General features: G+C 42.4%; 1 protein-coding gene across 1 annotated transcript in view; it reads right to left on the bottom strand.

The window, feature by feature from the left end:
• The window catches only part of MSH2 (mutS homolog 2), a 194,231-nt gene extending 183,333 nt beyond the window's left edge, over positions 1-10,898 (bottom strand). The window contains exons 1-5 of the mRNA XM_073554007.1: positions 10,549-10,898; positions 5,694-5,848; positions 3,134-3,412; positions 1,446-1,592; positions 367-516 (exon numbers count right to left, since the gene is read on the bottom strand). Of these exons, the coding sequence (XP_073410108.1) occupies positions 367-516; positions 1,446-1,592; positions 3,134-3,412; positions 5,694-5,848; positions 10,549-10,756 (939 nt within the window). The 5' untranslated portion in view covers positions 10,757-10,898. The remainder of the gene's footprint in view (positions 1-366; positions 517-1,445; positions 1,593-3,133; positions 3,413-5,693; positions 5,849-10,548) is intronic.
• Between the last annotated feature and the right edge of the window lie 4,288 nt (positions 10,899-15,186).

Here is a 15,186-nt window from a genome sequence, read left to right as displayed (position 1 = left end):
TTCAAACAATGTAATACTCCGCTCACATATCGTTTCTTGCTACATTGGAGGTATATGTTCGGAGTATTTCCCAACGTATACCTCAAATAGAAAACTTTCACAGGTGTAGCCTATATTGACCACTAGAAAAAAAAATATTAAAAAAAAATAAGTATATAAAGCAAAGCATACCTCTTACTAAGGTCTTCATCATAGGAAAGAGTAGTGGACTTTACCTGCCCATACCAGCTAAGTATATACCAAAAGGACACTTCTGGAATACACTGATGGCCAATAGGTACTGCACGTTTATATATTTTTTTTTTTTAGAAAGCAAGATGTAAACTGAGCCCAATTCTAAATCAAATTCCGGTATTCTAAACTTACAGGGAAGAGGTTCAATGCACCAACAGCAGCATTATCCAATCTCATGTATTGATTCAGGTCAAAGCTGGTCATCTGGAACTGACCGAAATTAGACTCATCCGATAATAGCTCCAGATACTTCATGACTGCAGACAGGGCTGACATTGCAACCTAAGAGTACAGAAAGGGGGTTGTTATCCAAAACTAGTATTTTATCCAAATAGACACAAATTGAGCCCCACTAATAACTGTGTGGCCTCAATATCACAGTTGAACCTGCTCATCTTCCTTTCACATTTACTTTTACACACACTCATTAGATGCTTCAATACAAAAGATTGGACAGTCTGTTCATTGCTGCTAATGTACGTGTGTTGTTTCCTTGTTTAAAAAAAAAATATGTCAATTTCTGATAACACATTACCTTTGAAACTGTATATTATGGGGTTTGTACACGTTTTTAATGAATATTTTACAACATTTTTGTTTTATCAAATAACAGACCAAATATTAAAAGAAAACTACTCCTGCATCAGTATATGTCGGGATATCAGTATATCTTACAATGCACAGAAACATAACACAGTAAGTCTTAAATCTTGTATACAAGCTCATTATATAGCATCAAAATAGATGTAAAAGGCCTCATTGTAACTATATTTCATAAGGAGAAAAAAAAGTCACAGAAAGCACTATCACAAGTTGCATTATGGAGGCAATTTGAAGAATAACTCAAGTACATTGGATATATAAGGACATAAGATAGCTGGATAGTAAAGAATTACATGGGACTGCTGTGCTGTGATGAAGTCTATGGCGGAGCTGAATGCCATGTCATTTAGGACAGGCTCATAGGCGACATGTCACACAACACTGAGATCACAGGGTGGTCACTTATCGCGATGGAATCACAAATGTTTCCAAATGTCTTTGATATTTTGTCACTGGCTGCAAGTCGCATGTGACTGACCATAATAGACTCAAGCAAATCATATGTGACTGTGTCTTGTGATTTTTACAGCATTATTTCTGCTCTATAACAGTTGTGAGACACTTCACTGTGTAGCTTCCCAGCCTCAGTCACTGGAGCACAAGTGTACCTGCTTATCCATCTCTGGTAATGCGGCGCTAGTGATCTGTTCTCCTTTTTTTGCTTTAAGAAGCCGGTTAAGATCTTGTACGCAATCCTTGGTAGTAAATTCAGCCTTTTTCCTATCAGTGAGGAGAATCCCACCTCGCTGAACAATCTGAAAAGAAATTACACAAAAATAAAGATGAGAACTAAAATTTAAATCCCAAAGAAGCAGACATAACCTAGCTCGCACCACAAACCGCTGGGGCCTCCCTTCTGTGACCCAAGAAAGAGAGACGCTCTGTGCAAGCAACTTCCAATCTGGAGAACTCAAGACGTCTTTTGTAGCACAAGGACAGAAATTCATCTTAACAGCCGCTATGTAATGTGGCATCTTCTCTGCAGTGGAAATGCCTGTCCGCCACCATACTTAGATGTTGGGAGTCAACCCCTTAACGCGATAGCTATTTTCAGTTTTTTATTTTTTCCAACCCTTCCACAATTTATTTTTAATTTTTCTTCAATATATCCATTTGAGAGCTTGATTTTTGTGGGACGAGTTGTACTTTTGATTAGCACCGTGTTGACTTCACCACATGGTGTACTGGAAAGCGGGAAAAAAAATTTCAAGCGTGGCAAAATTGCTTTTTTTATTATTACTATTATTTACCACGCTCATTGTATGGAAAAATTGACCCGGCAATATGATTCCCCAGGTCAGTACGAGTACGCAGATACTAAACATGCATAGTTTACTTTTTATTTAAGTGGTGAAAAAAAAATCTGAAATTTGTATGAAAAAAAAATGTTTTTTGTGTTCGATGATATCTTCCAAGACCCGTACCGGTTTCATTTTTTCGGGATCTGGAGCTGAGCAAGGACTTTTTTTTGTGCCCTAAGCGGACGTTTCTATTGATACCATTTCGAGGTAGATACGATACGTTGATCGCCTCTTATGTTGCAGCTGTAAAAAGAAAAAATTTAATTCTGGCATCACAATTGTTTTTTTTCGCTATGCCATTTACCGATCTGATTAATTTACTTTATGTTTTGACAGAGTAGACATTTCTGAATGCAGCGATATGAGTAATTTTTCTTTGTTTTATTTTCAATTTGGCAAAAGGAGGGCGATTTAAACTTTTTTTTTTGTTCTTGCATATTCAAAAAAAAAAATAAAAAAATTCTACTTTATTTAATAGTCCCCTTACGAGACTTGAAGCTGCAATCGTCCAATCACCTGTGCTATACATAGTAGTACTTCAGCACTGCTATGTATAGAAAAATCACAATTTCCTATGAAAGCCGCCACAAGCCATCGTTCACAGGAGTATTGTAATGACGGGAAAGGGAGTCTACTGCAGACCCCGGCTGTCATGATAACCAATCAGTGCTCGGGATCCCACAAAAGGGGTGCCAATTAGCGGGATTTGTGATGAGCTCCAATCTACCTGCGGCTGTTAATGGCACATGACAGCTGACTAAATCAGATGTACAGGGGAAGATGCAGGTTCAGCGACGGGGCCAACATCAAAGTTGGGGACATGACATATGATGTAAATTTACGTCATATGTTGTTAAGGCGCATTTAATGTTCACAAGGGTCTGAAAAAAAAAAAACATCTGAATCCCAAAACTTGCTTCGGCCAGAGTCTAATATTTAAACAGTGTGGCTATAGCTCAGCAGCACGCAGGTCACCGCAGACATTTCTGACTCACCTGTCTTACTTTCCCCAAGTCTCCGCCAGCATCTCCTCCCGGCATCACACACTCCTTTGGTCCGATCTGAACTAGTAAAGCTTCTAGATTAGAAAACTGATCATTATCTGGAAATTCACACACTCCAAGCTTCCTGAAAGTGGAATCTACAAAACCAACTCCAACCAATCTCTGTCCCTCGGAGCTGACCAACCGTACACCAACAACTCCGACGGCAGAGGACATATCATTGTTCCCAAACAGAATCTCCTCAAACTGGGTCAGGTTTCCTGGAGACGCCTGAGAAACAAAAGCAGAAGGTGCAATTAGAAAACTTCAATGTGACGATTGTATCACAACTGACGTGATAAATACAAGGTGTGTTTTACTCACTGGAGCCCAACTCTCTTAGTTCTGGTTCACAAGGGAATATTTAAGGTGAAAAATTCCAACATGGAAGTTTTCAGCTCCAACTTGGTTTTCTAAGCTTTTCTGGCGTACATTTTTGCAGCCATTTGATTATGTAGACATCTTATTCGCCAACTACTTTTCTCGACACTGAGTAAGTAGTCCAACCGGCTGCTGAAAGGGGATTTACTAACAGACATTTACGGCATAGGTATATGTGTAGTTCGGAGGACCCTGCCAGGTGACAGGCACCATCCCCCGGTGAAAAATGAATAAACCGGTTGCCATCCATATGCATGCGCACTCCATTTACTACAATCAGAGTAAGGTCTCTTTCAGAAGTCTGATCAGTGGTCTGGTCTCAGACCGCAATACATTGACTGGCCGCGAGTCTCTTGACTTGAGCATGGCAGCTTTATGTATTTCTATGCGGGTGGCACGCTCCGTCCCGGAGATGCGTGGTCCATCCGAGCATTCAGACCCGAGACTGGACTGATAATCATGGACGTCTGAAAGAGTCTCAAGAGAAACGATTTGTTACTTCTACAACAGGCACAAGTAAAAGGGGTTATCCACTACTGAGACAACCACTTCCCGATCTGAATGTTTGGCGCCAATAAAAATAAAAACACTTATACTCACCTCCTGTGCCAGCACTGGCATTCCCGGGGCTCTCATGCGGTTGTAATGACACGTGAGCCCTGCACCCAATCAGCGATGACATCACTGTCACCTTCAGACAAATTGAAAATCAAAAGTGAGTCAGAGAGCAACCACAGCGCTGGCTTCTTGTTAACGTTCACCATGTCCGGAGGCAGGAAGAGTGACGCCAGTGCTGTTTGGGCATAGGGTTCACATGTCATAACAGCACGAGAACCCTGTGAACGTGAGTGCAAACACAGGTTTCTGACACAGGCACTGAAGGCAACTAGAAGTTCTCTCATTTTTATAGGCACCAAACATTCATATCGATAAGGGGTTGTCCTAGTAGTGGGCAACCTATTTAACAAGCAGGGCCGCTGCCACTTCTTTATTCATTCTCCATCTAACTAATGCTGCTGAAGAACGTCTCACCAAACCAGACAGGGAACCATCAATCTTCACATGGAAATGGAGTCCCACATCCAGAGAACATTAAAATTAACCAAATATGATGATTTTGGTGGAACTGGCCAACCATTTAAAGGGGATGTCCAGTTTTGACATGAAAGTCTGCAGCGTGTGTCAAGATTCATCAAAGCCAGTGGCGAAGGCAGGTGGTCATGTGTCCGCAAGTATGTGACAAGCATACTCCCGGTTAGAAATGTGAGGCCTCGCTCAATTCACTTGCATTGAGCAAGGCTGTGTACATCCAGTCAGAATGTGGCCAGAAATATGCATATTGCAGTCAAATGACCGGAGAAACCTGACAACACAATGCACGTACTGTGGGAACTCAGAAGTCTGCAGCCACTTAACGTGAATGCAAATTTCCATGACAAACCTGAACAACCCTCTTTAATGTGAATGAAAGTATCCCAACTCTCACAGGGCAGGTGCTGTCAGAAAAAAGATTAGGCATGCTGAATTCAAACACCAAATCCTTTTTCCTTCTCCAGGAGACAAAAGGCTTTCTCATCTTCAAAAATGAGTAAAAATGAGTAAAATTGCAAAGTGCTTCTAAAACCAAGCAACTTTGCAATCTACTTGTTATTAAAATGATTTTCATTCTCAAAAAGAGAGTGATTGTCGCTTTTACAGTTGTACAGCTCATTGTGTAGATTGCCGGCCACCGAAGGCAAGGAGTGCAGCACTGGAGGTTAATCCGGCCTTGTGCGATGCACCTGCGCCTCGCCGATGCTGCGAAGGCAAAGCTGCCTGTTGGCAGTAATGGAGAGAACACAGTTCAGGCAGCAGATTTCTCTGATCTGTCAATCATTGAGGAGTGAAACACTCACTGTAAGAAGGAAGCAAACAGGCTGAGGAGTAATGCGCTCCTTAAGACAAGTTTAGAATAACCCTTTAATATGCTGTCAAAGGTAACAACAGTTAACTCCCATCTCCTTGTAAAAAAGGCATGAAAGCTTGTCAGAGAAATAGCGGTCAGCCAAACGAGCATTTGGTTCACAGCTTCATTGGGTCACAAGGTAAAGGACAGAGACCCCGCCAGAAAATGAGAAATTGAGGTCAGTACCTTAAAAGCCAAGTGCCACTCGTTGTCTTTGGAGGCTTTGCCTCCGGACTTGTTTTTATAAACTTCTACACGATACTGACGAACGAGAAGAAGATCCCGGACGAAAGATTCAAAGTTCATCTTACTGAGCACCACGCTCTCCAACTTCTTACTGCCTAAAATGAGAATAATAATGATGAATAATAATTTATCTTATTATATCCCATGGCCACAGAATGATTCCCTCCTGTATGGTAAAGGAGCACATAAAATGCATGCAATATCTGGCCCTGATTACACATCTCCAGCAAAAAAAAGGGTCTCCTGGGAGGAGTGTATCAGGTCCGTAGAGCAAAAAGTTGCAAATGTCACTTTTTTCGTTTTGCCTTTCCAATGCCATCTTTTTTTTATGTAAGTAGGTGCGGTTTAGCGTAAGAGGCATTATTTACTACAATTTCTCTAGAAATCGGCACACGCTAAAGCACAAATTAGATTATTCATTGTTTTTGTGCATTGACAGGCAAAGATGCGCCAAAACCAAAAACTAAAGAGATTTCCTGGGATTTGTAAAAATGTCACTGCCCCGACAGCCTCTGTTTACCTCCTGCAGCGATCACGTGCCATGCAACATTCACTTTAGCAAAACCCATAGAGGAAGAATGAAAACCACCAAATAATACAAGAATGATATAAAAAGTCACCACCTTTATTGAAAATACATAAGAAAATTATTAAAAGAAGATTGCAATGAATCCACACAATGAAAATGAAGGTGGGAAAACCGAAACCCCTATATGTGTATAATGTTGGGCATATGAAGAGTTTGGAAATACAGTCAATGCCGTACTAAGATAAACTAAAAGAAGATAGTAAATCTATATATACATGCCACATTATAGCACTTTGAGGCACAGATAATCAAAAGGGGCTACTATATATGAATATAAAGAATAATAATGATGAATAAGTGGAAAAAAATAGAATAAAAAGTTAAGATACTGGTAAATCCACTGATGAAGCATGTTGAGCAAAACACATATCAGGTGGGCTCCTTGATCCCATAATTTGTATTTGTATCAATGTCACCTTTTGGCTACCATTATTATCTTATTTATTACTCTTTCTTTTTTCCATATATTCATTCATCATAATTATTCCTTGCATTTATGTTTTGTTCCATACGTTAGCATCCATTTGATTATCTGTACCTCATATTGGTGCAATATTGTGGCACGTACATCTACATATAGATTTACTACATTCTTTGAGTTTATCTGAGCACGGTTTTGATGGTACTTCCACCTCTTCATGTGCCCAAAATATTACCTATATAGTTGTTTTCAGTAGTCCCACCTCCATTTCATTGAGTTGATTCATGTGAATCTTTTAGGCTATGTGCACACGTTCCGAAATTGCTGCGGAAATTTCTGCGGGAATTCCATTCCGCGGGAAATATGCGAGAAAACCGCATTTTAAATTCCCATGGAAAAACTAGTGATTTGCAAGCGTAATTAGCTTGCCGAATGCTAGCGTTTTCCAAGCGATCTGTAGTATCGCTTGGAAAACTGATTGACAGGTTGGTCACACTTGTCAAACATAGTGTTTGACGAGTGTGACCAACTATTTACTATTGAGGCCGCCTATGCGGCATCAATAGTAAAATATATAATGTTAAAAATAAAAAAAATAAAAAATCGTGTTTTTTTCACCTTCCTTGGGTACCATCCGCAAATATTCTGCTTACTTTTCGCATAGTGGGCACAGCCACATGCGGAAACTAAGCAGAACAATGCATTCCTATGTGTGCGGATTTTCGGGATTTTCCAGCAATTCCGCAAAATTTATGAGCATGCTGTGTATTTTTCCACGATGCGATTCCGCCACAGAAAAATCTGCACAGCATTGCGGAATCCCATAGGATTGCATGGCATGCTTTTTTTTGGGCATTTTCACAGCAAAATCGCGCATTAAAAAACGCAGCGGAAACACGAAAAAAACGCTACGTGTGAACGCAGCCTTAATATTTTTATGTTCCATATTTTCGACATAAAAAGGTGATAACTTTTTATATCATCCTTGTATTATTTGGACATTCTCATGCTCACTGATAGGGAATATATATATTGTGAGCCCCAATGGGGACAGGGATGATGATAATGTCTGTAAAGCGCTTTGAAATTAATGGCAATATATATAAGCGAGTAACAAATATTTCTTAGATGTGTCCTTTTGCATATTTTCTTTGGACTGCGCTGGTGTTATAACATTCCCTTTGCAGTGACGTAGGTTTGTAGGGTGCATAATCGCTGCTGGAAACTGATGAGGCCAGTATGCTGTGTTTGCTTTTCTTTTAACCTATTCTTTGCACTTACCGGTAGCTAATTATTTTCAAATCTCAGGAAACCCAAGTAAGTACATTTGCACATGTCTACTCTAGAGTTCCAGAGTATTCACAGGCAAAGTCGCTTCAGGAAAAACTCTGGCAACTTTGCCTGAAGCGGCACTCTTGTTGTTCTTGCAGCGACTCCACAGTGTAGAGTGAAAGACACCAGTGGTGAAGTACAGCGAGCGGGCAGCTTTCGGGTGGAAGCTACCCAAACAATGAGCAGGTCACTCCTCTTAAGGCTCATGCACACGACCGATTTTCAAGTGCCATCTGTGGGTTTTCATTGTTAGAATATCATAGGTATGAGTGCTACAGGGCTGTGTACACACAAAAAAAAAAAATCAGAGGCATATCTGATATTGATCCGAGTGTCAGAATTAAATCAAGAATCCAAGACTATAAGTCGAGGAGGGTAAAAAAAAAAAAAAATTAAAAAAAATAATTTGATTTTCACAAACTGACAGAATGGAGAAACTTCTTTTTTTTCCCTCACGACATCCAAGAAATCGGATCATGCTCATCGAACCGTTTTTCTCAGATGTGGAGACATTGGTCGTGTGACCCTACCCTTAAAGGGGTGGTCCAAAGGCAAAACATTTTTCTCCTAACTCCCTATTTAAGGCCCCGTTACACACGATATTGTGAACGATATTGTTGCAACGTCACCAGTTTGGTGACGTTGCAGCGATGTCGAAACGACATTGTTGCGTGACATGTAGCAACGATCAGTTGGCTGATCATTAAACGTTGCCTAATGGTCTGGGCCATAATTCTATCCTTGGTCTCCCGCTGGGCAGCACACATCGCTGCGTGTGACAGCGAAAGACCAACGATCAGCGACGCTGGGAGCTGGTATCCAGGGTAGACAGCAGGTAAGAATCGCGCGGCTCTTAGTTACCCGCTGTTTACCCTGGATACCAGCTTGCTCGCTGGTCCTGTTCGCTGGAGGGGCTGCCTATGTGACAGCTCAGCAGTGATCAGCTATGTCCCAGTGATCCCATCCACGTCGGATCGGTGGTGGGATCGCTGGGACACTGAAGCGTGTAACGGGGCCCTTAGTCCCATAATTCCAAGTTGTTGGGTTTTTTTTTTATATATATATTAGCTTTAAAAATTCCCTACCGTTGCCTAACTACACTATCTAACAGCTATTGTATTTTTTTTCCTATTTCCTGTCTGATGATTTGTTTTGAGTATCGCCAGTGGAAGCTGGGGTACTCAAACGAATCGTCATCAAACAGGAAATATTTATTTAAAAAAAAAAAAAAAAGCAGTTATATAGTGTAATTAGGGAATTTTTAAAGCTAATATATTTAAAAAAAAATAGCTTAGAATTATGGGACTAAATAGATAGGGACTTAGGAGAATAATGCTTTGCCTTTGGACCACCCCATAAATAGAAGTGACTATGCACTATATACTTTTTTGGGGGAGCGCTATTGCTTTTCCAGGTGGGTTTTTTATTTTTTTTTGGCATTCTATTGATGTAATTTCTGTTGCGGGGGTCTCCGTAAGAGAAACTGGCTGGAGAGACACACCGCATGTCCGTCTCCACGGGTGTCTGTGGACGCATAGTGGGCATGGGATTTCTTGGAATCCCATCCACTAAGCTGTAACAGCTGGACGCTGCGGGATTGGCGCTGCGTAACTAGGCAGCGTCCGCATCAAGTCCGGATCGTGGGCACGTACCCTCACAGGAAGATTTGATGGAATCAGCAGGTCCTGAATCTATACTGCCCCCATTGCTGTTTATTGTGCTCCGAGCTCTCTGCAGACACCAAAGCATAATGAACACAGGGTACAGAATGGTTTAACACTAGTGATGAGCGAGTATTGTGGCGTGCTCGGAGATTTAGTTTTCGTCGTCTCAGCTGCATGATTTGCGGCTGCTAGACAGCCTGAATACATGTGGCAATTCCCTAACAAGCAGGCATTCCTCACACGTATTCAAGCTGTCAAGCAGCCGCAAATCATGCAGCTGCGTCGACAGAAACTAAATCTCCGAGCACGCCACAATACTCGGGAGGACACCCGAGCAACGAGTCTACTCGCTCATCACTACTGCAGTGGCAAAAGGAGGCCGGTGAGGGCTAAGGGAAGGGGAGAATAACGCGTTGGGTTTTTCTAAACTCCTTCACGATTCACGTTACTAAAATCCTAAATATTTAAGAAACTCCCAGCGAGTCCGATTAGTCGCTCAAGTCTTCGCAGCCTCCCCCTTTCGGTCATCGCTGACACCCCAACGTTCAGGATCTCCGCTTGCGGTCACAGAACGGCAACCCTCGCTTTCCTGACAACCGCTCCTCACAGGACGCAGCCGACAACTCCTGTGTAACCCTTTCTATGCCACGATGAAAGCAAATCCTGGTCAAACGCGGAATGACATGGAGGGGGGAGACAAAGGGTTAATGGCCATCATATGTTACAGTGGTCTGCAGACCCCCCTGACACGGACACCAGGGACCCCCAGTATTAGGACACAGTCCCCACCTGATCCCAGATACTTGATGACACCACTGGTCTTGAACACTTCCTTGGCGGCAAACAGAGCGTCTCCGCCGTGCACCGTGTAGTAGTCGTTCCTGTCAAACACCCGCACCGTGGTGTCCGGCTTGTCCGGCATGGCGTGATAGAAGCTGAGGAAGCCGCTCTCCGCCCCGCTGTCCATGCACAGCTTCTCCTTCGGCTGCACGGCCATGCTGGAATCTCCCGCCAACACTGAACAGCAGCAACACAGGATGACAACAAGCCGTAGAGAGAGAGAGCCGCGTCGCCCGGCAACGGCGTCATACGTCACACGTCATTGGGTTCTGAGCGCCATCTTGGATGAGGGCAGGCGGTCTGTCACACACGCGTACTGCGCATGTTCCTGGAGGTTCTTGCTAATTTACCTCATACTTCCAGATGCAAAACTCTGGAAGGATTTGATAGGAGAGGCGGCTTATTAAAAAAAGCCACTGTCTATGGGTAGATTCCCACAGGGTAACCAAGGAATGAATTTTCCTCAGGATTTGCTTGCAGAAAATCTAAAGTGTGTTATAATAGCAGCGCTGAGAATGGGAGCACGGTAAATCAGATTTCGTCTGCGTTCCTGAAATGACATTTTGGTGCGTTTTTTGACCCTGCATATATTTGCTGCATCAGAAACGCTGCGCCTTAGGGCCTCTGCACACTTTGCATTTTTGTCGCTTTTTTTTCTGTGCAGTTTTGTCACAAAACCTGAAGGATTTCCTTAGTGCTAGGAAAGCCAACGAGATTCCTGAAGTCTTGTGCCCACGTCACTTATTTTCCTTACAGAATGTCAATTCTTTCATTATTTTTGCTGCGGATTTCACCCGTATTAATGATTTGGGAAAATACATACAAACACGTGTATTTTATACTTCATTTTTCCTGTTTTCGCAGGATCTTTCTGCCACAGACACTAAACATTTGCACGTAGCCTAAAGTTGCTGCAAAGAAAATCCGAGATAAAATTTACCCGGCTCCGTGTATACTAAAAACACAAAACATCAGTTTATGCTGCATAATCTCAGATTGTTCTCTTTGCATTAAATAGGGTGAAATGACGGGGACCTTTCTACCGATGTTAATAATAATACATTTTATTTCTATAGCGCCGACATATTCCGCAGCACTTTACATTTCAGAGGGGACTTGTACAGACGATAGACATTACAGCATAACAATAATCACATAGATCATAACAAATACCAAGAGGAATGAGGGCCCTGCTCGCAAGCTTACAGTCTATGAGGAAAGAGGTAGACACGAAAGGTGGGTGGTAACAGTTGCCCTGATTGTTTCTACCAGCCAAAATGTTAAGTGTGTGACAGTACAGACTCAGAGGGCTAATGGATGCATAAAGCATGTGGGAACATGATGCGGGGAACCTGGTTATGGTAAAACTTTTGGCTGTGCCACACAGGGATAGATTAGGTTAATGTGTTGAGGCGGTAGGCCAGTCTGAATAAATGCGTTTTCAGGGCACGCCTAAAATTGTGGGGATTGGGGACTAATTGTATTGACCTGGGAAGTGCATTCCAAAGAATTGGCGCAGCACGTGTTAAGTCTTGGAGACGGGAGCGGGAGGTTCTGATTATTGAGGATACTAACCTCAGGTCATCAGCAGAACGGAGGGCGCGGGTAGGGTGGTATACTGAAACAAGGGAGGAGATGTAGGGTGATGCTGAGCCATGGAGGGCTTTGTGGGTGAATGTAAGGCCGGGGTCACACTAGAGAGAAATACGGACGAGTGAGAGGCGTTAAAAGCACGCATTACACACGGACAAATGATTCTCTATGGGGCAGCTCCCATCAGCCGTATATTTCTCGTCTGTATTCTACGGCCCGTACCAATCGCAGCATGCTGCAATTGTCAGCGTACTACGCCCGTAATACGCCAATGCAAGTCTATGGGTGCGCTAAAAATACGGATTACACACGGACCACACATGTGACTTGCGAGAAATACGCACCCAGTGTCCTTTACAAAAGCCGGCAATTCAGTGCGCGATACAGTAAAATCACACTGACAGGTTTAATAACACAAACGAAAGAATAGATATAGACACATAGAATACATATATATATATATACATGTCACTGAGACACATATATATTTATATTTCACAGAGTTCTTCATAGCAGAATAGCCGCTAATTCAATTGCCGGCTTTTGTCAAATCATTCCCCAACCCGACATGAAATGACACATGGTTACATACAGTAAACCATTTTATTTCATGTTTCTTTTTGTATGTCTTTCATTAGTAATTAGATGAGGGTTGATGTGTAAAATTTGGGAGGTGTAGGTGTTAATTTAAGGGGTTAATTCATTGTAAAGAAATGTGTGGGCTCCCGCGGTAATTTGTCAATGCAGGAGCCCACACATTTTTTTACAATGAATTAACCCCTTAAATTAACACCTACACCTCCCAAATTTTACACATCAACCCTCATCTAATTACTAATGAAAGACAAACAAAAAAAAATTATGAAATGAAATGGTTTACTGTATGTAAACCATGTGTCATTTCATGTCGGGTTGGGGAATAATTTGACAAAAGCCGGCAATTGAATTAGCGGCTATTCTGCTATGGAGATCTCTGTGAAATATAAATATATATATATATGTCTCAATGGCATGTATATATATATATATATGTGTATTCTATGTGTCTATATCTATTCTTTCGTTTGTGTTATAAAACCTGTCATAGGGCTCCATTATATGTCCATTTTGCAAGCCGTCGAGAAAATCTCAGCATACGGATGGCATACGGATTACATACGGATGCTTACATGCGCAAAATACGCGACCACACCTTGCTTACGGATGACATACGGATCACTATTTAGGGGTCATTCATCCGTATTACGCCTGTAAACTACAGACCGTATTTTGCGTCGGTTAGTGTGACCCCGGCCTAATAAGTTTATACTGAATTCTGGAGTGGATGGGTAGCCAGTGTAATGACTGGCACAAGGTAGAGGCATCGGTGAAACGATTGGTGAGGAATATGATCCTGGCTGCAGCATTCAAGACAGATTGGAGAGAGGAGAGTTTGGTAAGAGGGAGACCGATTAGAAGAGAGTTACAATAGTCAAGACGAGAATAAATAAGAGAAATAGTAAGAGTTTTTGCAGAGTCAAAAGTAAGAAAAGGTCGAATTCTAGAAATGTTTTTGAGGTGCAGATGACAAGAGCGAGCCATTGATCGAATGTGGGGGGCAAAGGAGAGCTCGGAGTCAAGTATGACCCCAAGACAGCGGGCATGTTGCTGGGGAGTAATAGTGGAACCACACATAGAAATGGCAATGTCAGGTATAGGTACATTAGTAGAGGGAGGAAACACAAAGAGTTCAGTCTATTGTTTGACCAATAGGGGAAGTGTACAAGGAGAAGAAGAGGGGGCCTAGAACCGATCCTTGAGAACCCCAACAGTAAGGGGAAGGTGAGAGGAGGAGGAATCGGCAAAAGATACAGTAAAGGAGCGATCAGAGAGATAGGAGGAGAACCAGGAGAGAACGGTGTCCTTGAGGCCAATGGAACGGAGCACAGTGATGAGGAGCTGATGATCCACAGTGTCGAATGCTGCAGAGAGATCCAAGAGAATTAGCAAGGAGTAATGACCACTTGATTTAGCTGTTAGTAGATCATTAAAGACTTTAGTGAGGGCAGTTTCAGTAGAGTGTAGAGAGCGGAAACCAGATTGGAGAGGGTCGAGAAGAGAGTTATCAAAGAGATAGCGGATAAGACGGGAGTGGACCAGGCGTTCCAGGAGTTTAGAGATGAAGGGAAGATTAGAGACAGGTCTATAGTTAGCGGCACAGTTTTGGTCGAGAGATGGTTTTTTAAGTAGTGGATGTATGACGGCATGCTTAAATGAGGAGGGAAAGATACCAGAAGAAAGACAGGTTAAATATTTTAGTTAGGTGAGGGGTGACAGCAGGGGAAAGGGACTGGAGGAGATGTGACGGAAATGGGTTACTGGTGCAAGTGGTTGGGAGAGAAGATGCAAGGAGCCTGCTTACTTCTTCTTCTGTGACTGGTTCAAAATCAGAGAGTGAGCTAGATGCAGTGGGGGAGGGAAAACAGTGCATGGTATGAGGTGATTGGGAGATAATTTCCTGTCGAATCTGGTCAATTTTTTCTTTGAAGTAATTGGCCAGATCATCAGCTCGGAGCTCCGTGGTTGGGGCATGTACTCTTGGATTGAGTAGAGAATGAAAAGTGTCAAAGAGACGTTTCGGGTTATTGGACAGTGAGGTGATGAGGGTGTTGAAATAGTTTGCTTTGAGAGGTGAAGGGCAGTGTTGTATGTTCTAAGCATAAACTTATAATGGATATAATCTTCGTGTAGATTGGATTTTCTCCACAGACGTTCGGCGCACCTGGAGCACCCCTGCAGGAAACGTGTTTGCACTGTGTGCCAGGTTTGTCGCCGTCTGTGTTGTGGTGTTCTATTTATAGGGGGTGCAAATTCATCCAGGGCACTTTGAAGTGTTTGATTGTAATGCTTCAATGCGGAATCAGGACATGAGAGGGAGGAGATAGGGGCCAATGAAGACTGCAAGTTCTTCATAAGTTTCTGGGTGTAAATGGCCTGTATGTTTCTATAAATATG

This window comes from Dendrobates tinctorius, unplaced genomic scaffold, assembly GCF_039654945.1.
Source record: "Dendrobates tinctorius isolate UK_male_01 unplaced genomic scaffold, ASM3965494v1 ptg000205l, whole genome shotgun sequence".
Classification (NCBI taxonomy): domain Eukaryota; kingdom Metazoa; phylum Chordata; class Amphibia; order Anura; family Dendrobatidae; genus Dendrobates; species Dendrobates tinctorius.
Note: the sequence above shows the minus strand (reverse complement) of the source record. Positions and strands in the feature narration are given on the sequence as shown.